Source organism: Phoenix dactylifera, chromosome 8 (assembly GCF_009389715.1).
Source record: "Phoenix dactylifera cultivar Barhee BC4 chromosome 8, palm_55x_up_171113_PBpolish2nd_filt_p, whole genome shotgun sequence".
NCBI classification, from domain to species: domain Eukaryota; kingdom Viridiplantae; phylum Streptophyta; class Magnoliopsida; order Arecales; family Arecaceae; genus Phoenix; species Phoenix dactylifera.
The window spans coordinates 25,030,464-25,043,424 of NC_052399.1; the positions used below are offsets into that span (position 1 = coordinate 25,030,464).

The 12,961-nt window shown below is 39.1% G+C and overlaps 1 protein-coding gene across 1 annotated transcript; it reads right to left on the bottom strand.

The window, feature by feature from the left end:
• Positions 1-10,258: 10,258 nt before the first annotated feature.
• LOC103715336 (protein CURVATURE THYLAKOID 1A, chloroplastic-like) lies at positions 10,259-12,961 on the bottom strand. The gene is made up of 5 exons (XM_008802923.4): positions 12,706-12,961; positions 11,605-11,702; positions 11,386-11,493; positions 11,137-11,208; positions 10,259-10,507 (listed from the first exon to the last, which is right to left on the bottom strand). Exons 1-5 carry the CDS (start codon positions 12,869-12,871, stop codon positions 10,439-10,441), a joined length of 513 nt encoding a protein of 170 aa, XP_008801145.1. The 5' UTR covers positions 12,872-12,961; the 3' UTR covers positions 10,259-10,438.

Genomic DNA, 12,961 nt, shown 5'->3' on the forward strand with positions numbered 1-12,961 from the left:
CGTCAGGAGAAAAAAAACTCGCCAGTCTCAACTATAAACGTTTTCCTGAAATATCCTCTTCGTTTAAAAGAAATTCAAATCGGTATTTTAAATTTCTAAATCATTCCAAATTGCCGCTTCAACTCTCACAATATTTGTCTGTCATGATCAAAATAGTTTCGCTCTTTTCAAAATACGGATGAACCAAGAAGCTGGAAGTGCTTTGAGATATATGGGCCTTAACGATAAATCATATATTAAGAATATTTTGAGATTTGTGCAAAAAATTATGAATAAAATTGTTCGGAATGCCTTAAATTCTGTGGGGATGAATGGAGGAAAAGGTTCAGAATTTTTTGAGATTTTCACGGTAGATAATTTTTAACTATAGATCTATACTAAGATGCTTTGAGATCGGGATCTTTAAAATCTGCGCAGTGGATAATTTTTAATTATAAATCTATATTAAGGGTGCTTTGATATTTGTGCATAGGTTAGAGTGCTTTGAGATCTATGCGGTGGGTTCTTTGCGATCTTTGCCAATATTTCACCCCACAAACAACCGATACAAAAAATATTTTGATCATAATATAATTTTGTGCCACTATATAATGGTTATGCAACACAATTCTATTAACAGAGATGAACGACAAGACTAGTTTGGAATGATCTGAAAACTTGAAGCATCGGTTTGAAGCTTCTTAAAATTGATGAGATATCTTTAGGAAATATCTAAAATTGAAGGGGTATCATTATTATCTTTTCAAAAATAAAATCAGATGTGTTCTTTTTGGAGATAACTTTTTAAAATTTAATTGAAATAATAAAGTTCAAAACATGAGGGGCATGTGATTGTTTTCAAAGGAGGAACAACTTGATGCACATAGTAATAGTTGTATTTTATGCAATTGATGAAATGTTATTTGTCAGATATAAATATCTTATATGTATAACTAGCCAAAGATAAACTATTTGAACATCATCATTGTATTTATAAATTAGATAGATGTAGTAATTGATGATTGGTTGTCATGAGTTGCATGAATTTTGGGTTTAGGCTATGGAAAATTATATTTAGAGTTTGTTTGGATATACTAAAATAAAATTCTAGAGTATAAAAAATACTCTAAAAATAGTCAATACTTTGGAGAGTTACTTCAGAAAAAAAAAATTATATGATGGTTCGAGAATTCCCTATGATTTGATTGTTCATAGAAAATTTTGCAAGAAAAATTCTCTCATCGAAATTAGCTATTGCAAATAGTTTCTTCAAGGATATTTCCGCAAATTGATAACATGGGATTGTTATAATTAATTGATATGGTTCGGACTCGCCATACCTAAAATCTTGCCTAATGTAATAACCCCAAAAAAAAAATTTTTTATAAAAAAGGGATAGAATAGTCCTTTAAAATTGATATAAGGGGTAAAATTGGAAGGAATCAAAAGTTAATGGCATAATAGTAGATGTGTTGAAGTGTTAAGGGCAAAATGAGAAGGAATCAAAAGATAATGGCATAATTGCAGATATATCGAAGTGGCAGAGGCAAATTGGGAATTTAATAATATTAAAAAAGGGTGAATAGTGTTTTGATGTGATTTAATTGGAGGGTTTGAGCTACGGAATGAAGCAGAGAAAGAAAGAGGGAGGGGGTTCACAGACGGCAACAGAGAGGAAGAAAAAGAAGGAGAGGAAATGAAAGGAAGAAAGGAAGAGGAAGAAGAAGAAGAAAAATAAAAGGAAGGAGATCCCGGTTGCGCTGCCAGCTGAAGGGAAAAACATAGATCTCCTTCCCCTCTACGCAAGGACCTCGATTTCCAAAAAGAAAAAGGTAAATATCCATCTCTATCTAGTCTTTTGATGACATTAGGCTATACAAAGGGTGGATATAGTCTAGAGGGGTCGGATAAGGGTTGTAGAGGTGGTTAAAAGAAGAAGAATCGGATTTTGACAAATTTTTCCGGCACTACGGAAAAACTGTGTCGAAGTTCCAACTTCGGTAAATTATTTAGGGGGTCAAACGGCCTCCGATGATGATGCATGTTATCTCTTTGGAATTCTCTGTGAGTGTAAAATGTTAGGTAAAAATTTCATCAAATTTGGAGTCCTGAAAGTGGATCAAAACCGGGATGAAGTAACCCACTGTCAGTTCGGGTTACTGTTCATCCGGGTGGAAAATAGGGGATTTCATGCTATAATAGAGTATTAAGCCTAGATCAAGCTAAAAGGGACCTTGTACTCATGCAAAGGAGTCCCTAATACACATAAATGGTGAGTTAATTAATTAAAAAGGAAAAAAAGAAAGAAAAGAAAAGATTTAGAGAACATGGGAGTTGAATCAATTAAAGTTTCCTATGTTATAATTGGCACGTAGATTATAGCCCTTGATACAAGACTAAATGTATTGTAAATGCATGTCACAGTTGGGCAAGAAGCTAGGGAACAAGAGGAAGAAGTTCCCCACTGCCTGCTGTAGATTTTTGGAGGCGTATCAGGGCTGTGCCAGATTGACAGGTGAGTGGGAGTCATGTACTTTGCACTATGAGCATCCTTAATTCATTTTCATGAATGTCGCCAAGTGTGAATTGATTCCACTTGAGCATATTGATTAATATTGTAGTAGATTCCTCTATAATCTTGATTCTCCATGCTTGATTATTCTGTACATGCATTTGAGGGAACATTGAGAGGAATTACGAGGGGTTGATGAGTAATCAAATTGATTCCGAATTGTGAAATGATTTCTTTTGTAAATTGATTTCATTTTCTCTATTTCAAAGACTTGTAGAGCCCTTCTCATGGTATATTGAGTTGCATTGTACTCCCGTGATTCCTCACTCCCAACCCTGATGTTAGTTATAATTGGGTCGTGGCCGAGTGAGTGGTAGTCTTGACTATGCTCCTTTTTAGTAGAGTATTGGGAGGGTGCATTATGGCATTTATGCATGGCTTGGCAGTATCTGCAGGACACCTATAGTCGATGGGGTTGAACATCGGCCTTTGTGCACATAGTAGCCTTCTGGGTGGGCGGAGCCCAGTCCCTTCCTAGGGGGGGACACGGCCCTAGGCGTAGGATCGGCCGGTCCTACGACTTATATTCTGCTTGCCGCCGGGCATAGTAAGACCCCGCGAGGTGCAGTATGGCTTTCCGCGGATGTAGAATTCCCGCGAGGTGCCGTTTAGTATGTAGATGTGAGATGGATTTCTGTTCTGGATACTGGCCAGCATTTACATGATCAGTGTGGTGTCTTATCCTGCATATGCATGTGACAGTGGGGAGTTGTTGCTGGTTCGCCTGGGGCGTAAAACCCACCTCCCGATAGCTGTCTAGCATTTACATTATCGATATGGTGTCTTATCCTGCATATGCATGTGACAGTGGGGAGTTGTTGCTGGTTCGCCTGGGGCGTAAAACCCACCTCCCGACAGCTGTCTAGTGATGATTTACATATTGGTGTGGTGTTATATTCGATATATGCATATGGCAGTAGGGAGTTGTTGCTGGTTCGCCTGGGGCGTAAAACCCACCTCCCGATAGCTGTCTTGTTGATGATTCAGCCTATTGATACCTGATTTATATGATTCAGTACTATGACCTGTTGAGCATATTCATGAGTAGCATATATGTTGACTTGATTATTCCATATATGCTTCAGATGAGTTGATATTGATTGTGGTGATATTGATGATTTACTCCATATTCTCTATGTTGAGATCATGTTCATCTTGTTATTGATCTTGAGATTTCATCTCAAGCCATGATTATATTCTGTCTCATGTGCATAGTACTCTCTACTCCACTCACTGAGTATTTATATACTCACTCCCCAGTTTGGTGTTTTTGATTGCAGGGCAGGTATTGTATAGAGAAGAGCAGGATTAGTGGTTGCCTGCTAGCTGTGCCGCTCCATAGTATAGTATAGTATAATGTAGATAGAGGTTTATACCCTTTTGGTGTATTATAAACCTTCTATTGTATATAGTGTATAGTTACAGTCATAGATCCTGTTGTGGATATGGGTTTGACCATGGATGGATTGGGAAGCAGGTATATATATGTGTGCAGATCAGTTGTGTGCCTGTGATAATGTATTGCTATATATTGTCCAGGTTTATATGTGACAGATTATGTGATTGCTGCTCTGACAGGTAGTGTGTTGTATGTATTGAGATAATCCTGACAGGTCACTATAGGAAAAGTGATCATTTTGTGCATGCATCATGCCAAATTTTTCAAGATTTATTGATGATTGATAGGTAGTAGGGTTCTACGCGGTGGCTGGTGGCCTTATGCCTACCCGCACCCTAGGACCGTCGCGGCGGCCCGCCGGGAACGGGGCGGGGGTCGTGACACCTAATAACATAGCCTGCTAACCAGATAATGACACATGTCCTATGTAATCAATGGCAATCAAATCTCCGAATAATCAGTTATAGCCTAGTGCCCGAAAAAAAATATCGTAACTAACCAGATCAACTGAAAAGGAAGGGTCCGATCATAGTGTGCCTAAAAAGAAATATCTTAACCGCCCTGATCAGTGGATAAGAAAAAAGCTTAACTGCTTGTCTGCAAATCGTACGATCCTAATTGAGCAGATTAGCACCCTCTCTTCTATAAATACCAGGCACAAGAATCCCCAGGTATGAGAAAATCAGAATATCATATCTCATACTTCAATGTCTCTTTCATCTCTCTTATTTTCTCTTGAAATTCTATCTAACTTAAGCATTGAAGAGTCTCCAGCCAGACACATTCCAATGATTCTCTAATCATTTTTTGTGATTGCAAGTCAGTTCTAGTATCGTACAATGCTCCTCTAGCCCAACCATGCAAAGCAACCCACTCGTCACCTCGTCCACCCATCAAATCGGATTTTGAGTAGCAACATATTGGCTCCAGAGGAAGGATCCTCTTATTTTAAGATTTTCTTGGATATTTACAAGAAATAAAGTTCAGAAGAAACAATCATCATTTCACCCACCAACTCTAGCAAGAGTCTAATAACTTCCAAACTAGCCCTCAACAATCTTCGACTCTACAGCCAGCTCTCAAGGTAGTAATGGCCAAGCAATTTAATCTGGTCATACAACAACTGCAAACCCTCCATGGTGACGTAGTTGTAAAATTTCCGACATTAGGAAATGATGATGTAAGAAGAGTTTTAGTGGATAATGAAAGCTTTGTAGATATCTTATTCTATGAGGCATTCTAAAAAATAAATTTACTAGCAGATTGACTAAGGAGGATTGACTCTCCTTTGATCAGTTTTTTCAGAGACCATGTACGTACGGAAGGAGTAATCACCCTTTCATCATAATAGGCTGAGAATGTTGATATGGGACCGTCATGTTACACTTCCTGATCGTCAAGGTCTCCTCAGCATACAACGTTATTCTTAGCCGGCCCGGATTAAATATAATGTGAGTCGTGGTATCCACTTATCACCTAATGATGAGATTCTACAACAGCAATGGGGTTGGCAAAGTTAGAGATGACCAGGCAGTGGCTCGGCAGTGTTATGTAGCCACCCTCAGAAAAAATACCAAGCCTCTAGAGAGGTTGCTCATTGAAAATCTGGACATCCAATATGAACAGAAGGAACAACATGAGGACCCATCAAGGAGCTCACCTTCATCCCGCTTTCGACCAAGAAGACAACCGAGCAGTCCAAATCAGCTCGTTACTTGACAAAGATATGAAGAACTGACTCATTCAGTTCCTTCGCTCCAACATCGACATATTTGCTTATCGACCATCAATATGCTAGGTATAAATTTTTTGTGATGCATAGGTTGAATGTAGACTCCAAGCATCAACTAGTGTGGCAGAAAAAGAGAGCTTCACCCTTGAATGGCGACAAGCCTTTGACGAAAAGATTAGCAAGCTTATGGAGGCTGAGATCATCCGTGAAGTTGACTACCTAGAATGGTTAGCTAATGTGGTGCTCATTAAAAAGGCTAATAAGCGTTGGACAGACTTTGCTGATCTTAATAAAGCGAGTTCAAAGGATAGTTTTCACTACTGAGGATCGACAAACTTGTTGACACCACTTTTGGGTCAACAGCTCCTTAGTTTTATGGATGCATTCTCGGGATACGATCAGATCAAGATGTTCCTAAAAGATGAGGACAAAATCTTGTTCGACCGACAAGAGGCTATATTGTTATCGGATGATTCCATTTGGATTCAAGAATGTTGGAGCTACATACTAACGGCTTGTCAAGAAAGTTTCTAGGCTTCATGGTAATCCAGTGAGGAATTGAAGCCAATCTAGAGAAGATCCAAGCAGTGTTAAGAATGATTGTTCCAAAAACAGCGAAGGAGGTCCAATGGCTTGCTGGTTAGGTGACCACCCTCAGCCGATATGTATTAGGTCGGCAGAAAGGTGTCTCCCTTTTTTCAAGGTTGTAAGAAATACCAAAAAATTTGAATTGATTGAGGAAGGCCAATCGGTGTTCAATCAACTAGAGTAGTACTACGAATCTCCTCCACTTCTCACTAAGCCCGAGGTTGAAGAGAATCAGCATCTTTACATGGTCGTCTCTCCCTTGGCAATTAGCTTGGTCCTCATTAGGGAAGAGGGCGGAAATCAAAGCGTAATCTACTATATGAGCAAGTTACTTTAGGATGCTAAGACAAGGTACCCAAGAACGGAAAAAATGGCCTATGTCTTGATCATTTCAGCATAAAAACTATGACCATACTTTCAAACTCATACCATCATGGTGATGACCCATTAGTCGCTGAGGTCGGTAGTGCAGAAGCCAATAACTTTTGACCGCTAGTTAAGTGGATCATCTCTCCATTAAGGCGCATGTACTTGCTGGCTTCATTGTTGAGTGCACTGTGCCGAAAGAAGCCAAGGATGAGGACAAAGCAAAAGCCAAAGCCGAGCACGAGCAAAATGAATCAGAGGCACAACCTTTTTGGACACTTCATGTTGGCGGGTCCTTAATGCAGGTGGATGTGGAGTTGGATTGATTTTGGCCAACCCTAAGGACGTCATCACCTAGTATGCTTTGAGGTTCCACTTTAAGCCCTTCAATAATAAGGTGAATACCATGTACTGATCACCGGACTAAAATTTAGCCCAAGCTGTTGGGGTAACCTGACTTAAGACCTACAACGATTCCTAGCTAGTCATTAATCAAGTGCAAGAAAAGTACAAAGCCTGAGATTTGACCATGATGAAGTATCTATAGAATGTGAGAGAGACCTCTACCTTTGACACATTTGAAATTCGGAAGATACTTGGGAAGACAACATGAAGGCTCTATGCAAATTAGCCAATTCAGAATGCTCTAACTTGTGCGGGACAACTTATTTTGAAGTTCTTGATAAGCCTAGTATTGAGGAAGAACATGACCAAATACTCTAAGTAGAGGACGAGCCGAGCTAGATGGATCCCATCATCTATTATCTCAAAGAGGGAGGACTCCTCGCTGATCAGAAGGAGGCTCATAAGATTAAGCATTAGGCTGCTTGATATACTCTGATTGGCGACCGACTATACAAGAGGTCCTTTATTTTGCCATTCCTCAAGTGCCTCCAACCTACTAAAGTTGAGTATGCCTCCAAGAAGTCCATGAAGAATTTGCAAAAAACACTTGAGGGGCAGAGCCCTAGCACATAAGGTACAAAGGTAGGGGTATTTCTGGCTAACACTGCAAAAGAATGTTACTCATTTCATGAAGTAGAGCGATCACTACCAGAGAAATGCTAATATTCAACACCAAACAGTTGTAGAGTTAACTCCGATCGGCACTCCATAGTCGTTTGCCTAATAAGGACATTCTTAGCACTTTTCCACAAGCTACCAATTTGAGAAAGTTCCTCATCGTCGTTGTTGACTATTTCATGAAATGGGTCAAAGCGGAACCTTTAGTTCTAAACACCGAAGAGAATGCATGGAGTTTCACTTGAAAATCCATAATCCATCGATTCATAATTCCTCGAGTCCTCATCATCGATAATAGCCGACAATTCAACAATGCTCAGTTTAAGAAATTTTGCACCGAGCTCAACATCGACCGTTCAGCTTACTTGAGTCAAACATCCTCAAGCCAATGAAGAGGCTGAGGTAACTAACTACACTATTTTGTAGGGATTGTAGACTAGACTTGATCGAGCCAAGGGCCTTTGGGCAGATGAGCTGCCCAGTATTCTATAGGCCTACCCTCAACTTTTTGTGTCCAAACTGGAGAAACCCCATTTAACCTCTCCTTTGGTTCTGAAGCCATTATTCCTATAGAGATCAACCTCCCATCCTACCGGGTGGAGTCATATAACAAGCAAGTTAACACCAAGGGTCTCCATGGCAACTTGGACTTACTAGAAGAGTAAGAGAATGAGCACGGGTTGATTGCCTACTAGCAATGTGTAGCCTAGTACTACAACTCCAGAATCAAGGCAAAGCTCTTCTAATTGGGGGAACTCATCTTCATAAAAGACGAGGTGACCTAATAAGGCAACCATCGGAAATATGCACCTAAGTGGGAAGGATCGTATAGAATTATGAAAGTCATTCGACTAGATGCCTACCAACTCGAGCAATTTGATTGAACATTAGTACCTCGGTTATGAAACTCTGATAACCTCTAAGCGTACCATCAATAAGAGTTGTAATTTTAAACTTTGTACTCCTTTATTTTTGATAATAATAAAATTTGTATTTATGCTCCAAAAATAGCCAGGTACTGCAGGTCAGATGCCCCAATTGCCGACAAAGAAATTTCCAAAAGCAACTGTCGGATGAGTCTCTTATAGATCGCCAATCACAATTTTTGTGGGCCTGGCAAGAATGCCAAATCACCGATCACAAATAAAATATCAAATAAGTCACATAATGACCACTGACGATGTTATACTCAAGTCACGGACCTAGTTGAAATAGGGTTCAGATTAGAGGAAGCATGCCTAGCATGATCGACGAGGTGCTAGTTGTCCGAAACACCCAATCAGCCAAAGCCTCAAAGGACCAAACTACTTGCCTATTCAAGAAAGGGAAACTGGCACCGGGATGACAAGCTAATCTCCAACTAGCCAACCAAAGACCTAGAAAACCAAACTACCCATCTTTTTAGGAAAGGGGAACCATGCAACAGGATAAGGAGATGAGGGCTAAACAAACATTGAAGACCCAAAGGGCCAAACCCCCACCTTTTCAAGAAAGGGGAATGAAGCACTGGAATGACAAGCCAAGCTCTAAATAAACAATCAAAGACTCAAATGGCCAAATAACCAGCCTCTTCAGGCAAGGGAGCAAGGCACAGATATTCGAAGCCAGCCTACAAGCATGGGCCTATTAGGGCTAAACACGGGCCGATTATGGCATTTGCAATTGGATTTATGGTACTTGTAAATGTATTTGCATGAATGTGAACTTTGGGTTGGCAAGGACATCTAGGGTTGAACCGAGAGAGTATATAAAAATCCGAATAGATATGTGTTTAGTTTTGTATTGGCTATGCACTGGATAAACCTTTGCGAATGAAGTCCTAACATTTTAACATGTTAAGCATATGGTTTGTAAGAGAAACTTCTTTAAGAACTTTGTCAAGAAGTACCCGAGTGCTATATCTAGAATCCTTAGGTAATAAGAAGCTAGGTCCTATGTGGAAACTCTATGGAAGGAAAAGATAGACATGTTAGAGATGTTGTATACCTAACTGAGCCTGGTGAATCAGGCATACATTTGAATAATAATGTGTTGTTTTCTTCTATCTTGTATAGATTGTAAATATCTATGCAATGCTAACTAGACCAATAAGTTATGGACTGACTTAGTTATTTTGTAAAAATGTTCAATGGATGTAGACAAGATCCCATTTTAGTCAAAACAATGTGTCACTGCATCACTAACAATGTTTCAAAGTCATTCGGAAGTCCACCATGGAGGATAGATGCAAAGCATACCAGGACACCAATGATTCTGCGAGGCAAAAGATGATGGTGTAGCGAGACCATTGGAGGAGGATAATCTTGAAACTAAATTAGTTGAGCCTGTGCTCTGGACAAATAACTTCTACACCGTGGTTTGGTTGAAGTATCCTATACTTTAGTTGATCAAAACAGCAGATATTATGCTTTTCTTATGTAGTACTATATTCCTTTGATACCATATCAGCATCAGTATCCACTCTAAATTATATTACTCTACATGGTTTTAAATGAAAAATCCAAATAGCCATGTCATAAGGGCAGAGATCCAAAACTAACACAAAGGGAAGAATAAAGGTTTAGTTCTTTGGAAGGGAAAAGGAGAAAAAGACAAAGGATTGTATAAGAAAACAACATACTTCAAAGAAAAATTGTTAATCACAAATAGTCAATGCCATTATAGGGAGAAAAACTGTTTAATAATAGAAATGACATACAGCAGTTACAAATACATTATTGAAAGTGTCTCTAATACAGGCGGTCTGGAGGTACTTCAGAAATTGCTAGGCCAACTGCAGTTATTCACCTGTTCCTGCAATCTTTTTCTTTAAAGCTTCAATATCGCTGGCTAACTCTTTTCTGCTTTGCTGTGGAAGAGAAGTTCATTTTGTCAGCAAGAACAGACAGATGAAAAGGATAAGATGAGAAGAGAACAGAATTTAGCATAATTCCGCTTAGCTATCTGGAATGAAGTCAAACATGAGATAATTAAATAGAAAGAAGCATTTCACGAAACCAGATGATGATTATAGAGAAATTTTTTTCTATATCAAATGCTGCACATTGTGTCATTCTCCTTGGATTATTTAATGGTTATGATCATCAAAACTACATTCTGGCAGTTAAACTGGAAGAATATAAAATTAATTATCTTCAGTTTAATTGTTTTAGAATGAACAGCACGGCATCCAAAAGAATTTTCCTTATGTGTAGGTACTTCCCACATAAGCTGTTAGAAATGCAGCATCATCTAATGGCATATACTATACATCCTTTGGTTTGCATAAGGAATTTCCTTATTAAATGTTGTATGATTAGTATCTATAATGTTGTACAATACAATAATGTTGGATCATGTGTATAATAATTAATTGGACAAAGCATGGCTGGCACAGATTGCTCAGTCACATGTCTCAGAACAAAGATGCAAGAGATCATGAAAGAAGATATTTTATAATTTACTATGATACCAACTACAAGTAATCTCTAAAATTACCTTGAAAAGTAGGTAGCGATACACAAACCATCCAGTATATCCAAGCCCCACTAACTCCATTAGCTTCGGAAGCTGTTATCCATGGGAGAAGAGGTATGAAAGGTACTAATTAGAAGCACAAAGTTCAAGAGTTGCGGCCCAACTGGTATAAATTTTGCAAAGTGAAACATATAAAAGCTACAACAGAGCATTATTTTATCTAGAGCAGAAATCAATTGAAGGATGAAGCAATGCAAGTCAAGCGAATACCAGCGGGACAGAATTGATGGCACCAACAAGAATGGAAGACAGCCAAACTGCAACAACTGCACCTCCTCCATAAAGGAAAACTGTGGATTTGTTCTCGATAGCATCCCACTGTGACCATAATGTTGTTAATAAACCATTAAGAATACAGCAACAAAAATAGCTTTTTTTGTAGAAGAATATTAAAAAAAAGAAGCTTTTTGGTGAGTAAATAGACAATACCTTCTCCTTTAAATCCGCCAGGAGGTCGTCAGCAGAACTAGATGTCTCTTCTGACGAAGAAGTGGCTTTTACATGGAGTGAAGAAAACCTGTGTGCATCTGTCAAAAAGAATTTAAATTAAATGCCTTCTAGTATCTCTTATAAGAAAAAAAGAATCTAGTTTCCCACCTATAGCAAATGAGTAAGAGCAGTCCATTTAGTCCTCTTAATCTGTCCAAATAGATGGAGACTAGTTTAAGCAAAATCAAGGGCATATGAAAATAAAGGAAGAGCACAACTCTTTTACTCTCTCAACCAGTCCAAAGGGGAATTTTGACAAATTGAATTAAAAAATTTTAGGGATCTTTTAAATTATCTTGTAGGTCTTACATTCTCACCCCACCAAAAAAAGACAAAAAAAATGGTAATAATTACAAGAATACTAGAGTAAGTAGAATCAATAACATTGCCTACAACTCGAAAAGTGAGAGCTGAATCTTAATAATTATAGATTGCAGGAAGCTTTCTACAGGGGGGGAGGGGGGAAGAAGAAGAAGATTTAAATAAGTTGAGAGCAAGCAAGATGCACTATCTTAAAATTCCCAATTTCTCTATTAAAAGGGACATTTTGAACAACAAATCAAAGTAGTCAAGGGAAACTTCTTGTATTAAATCATCTAGATTTTACATTCTATTACTGAAAGAGCGATTAACAACACCAAAAGTAAGTGATTAGCACATCTAAAATTTGAACATCAGAGTTCAAAATTCTCTTAGTTGCGAAACCCAAAATTTCTAACGAGCTGGAACGAAACAAAACAAGCATGCAGCACCCAGCAGAACGGATTTTTCTCGTAAAAACTCCCGTTTCTAGAAATTCACAATGCTTGATAAGGTTGTGACAGAATTATCATGCCAGAGTTCCCCTATTAGCCCTGATGTCAAAGATCCAAACTTCTATCCTACTAGACAGAAACGAAGCTCACTTCCAACATAATTCCGAAATTAAGCTAAAAAATAGGAGAATTAGGAACAAAAATTTAAGCTACGGACATCCCTGAGATACGAAATCAAATATAAACCAAAACTTTCCAGTTAGAAAAGGTGGGGAATTGGAGTTACCTGGGAGGAGAGACGACGAAGCAAGAGGGAGGGAGGAGGAAGAGAAGCGGCGAGGGGAAGGCGAGAGGAGGAGGTAGGGGTTCCGAGGAGCGGCGGAAGCCGCCGAGGGGAGGCGAGTTCCCCCCAGCACCGCCGTGTACGCCGCCGTTGTTGTCGCCGCCGCCATGGAGCTTCGCCTTCACTTATCTTCCGCTCGCGGCGGTTGTTGACTCGCCTCTCTTTCCTGTCGTTCTTTTTCCCCTCTAATCCTCACGTT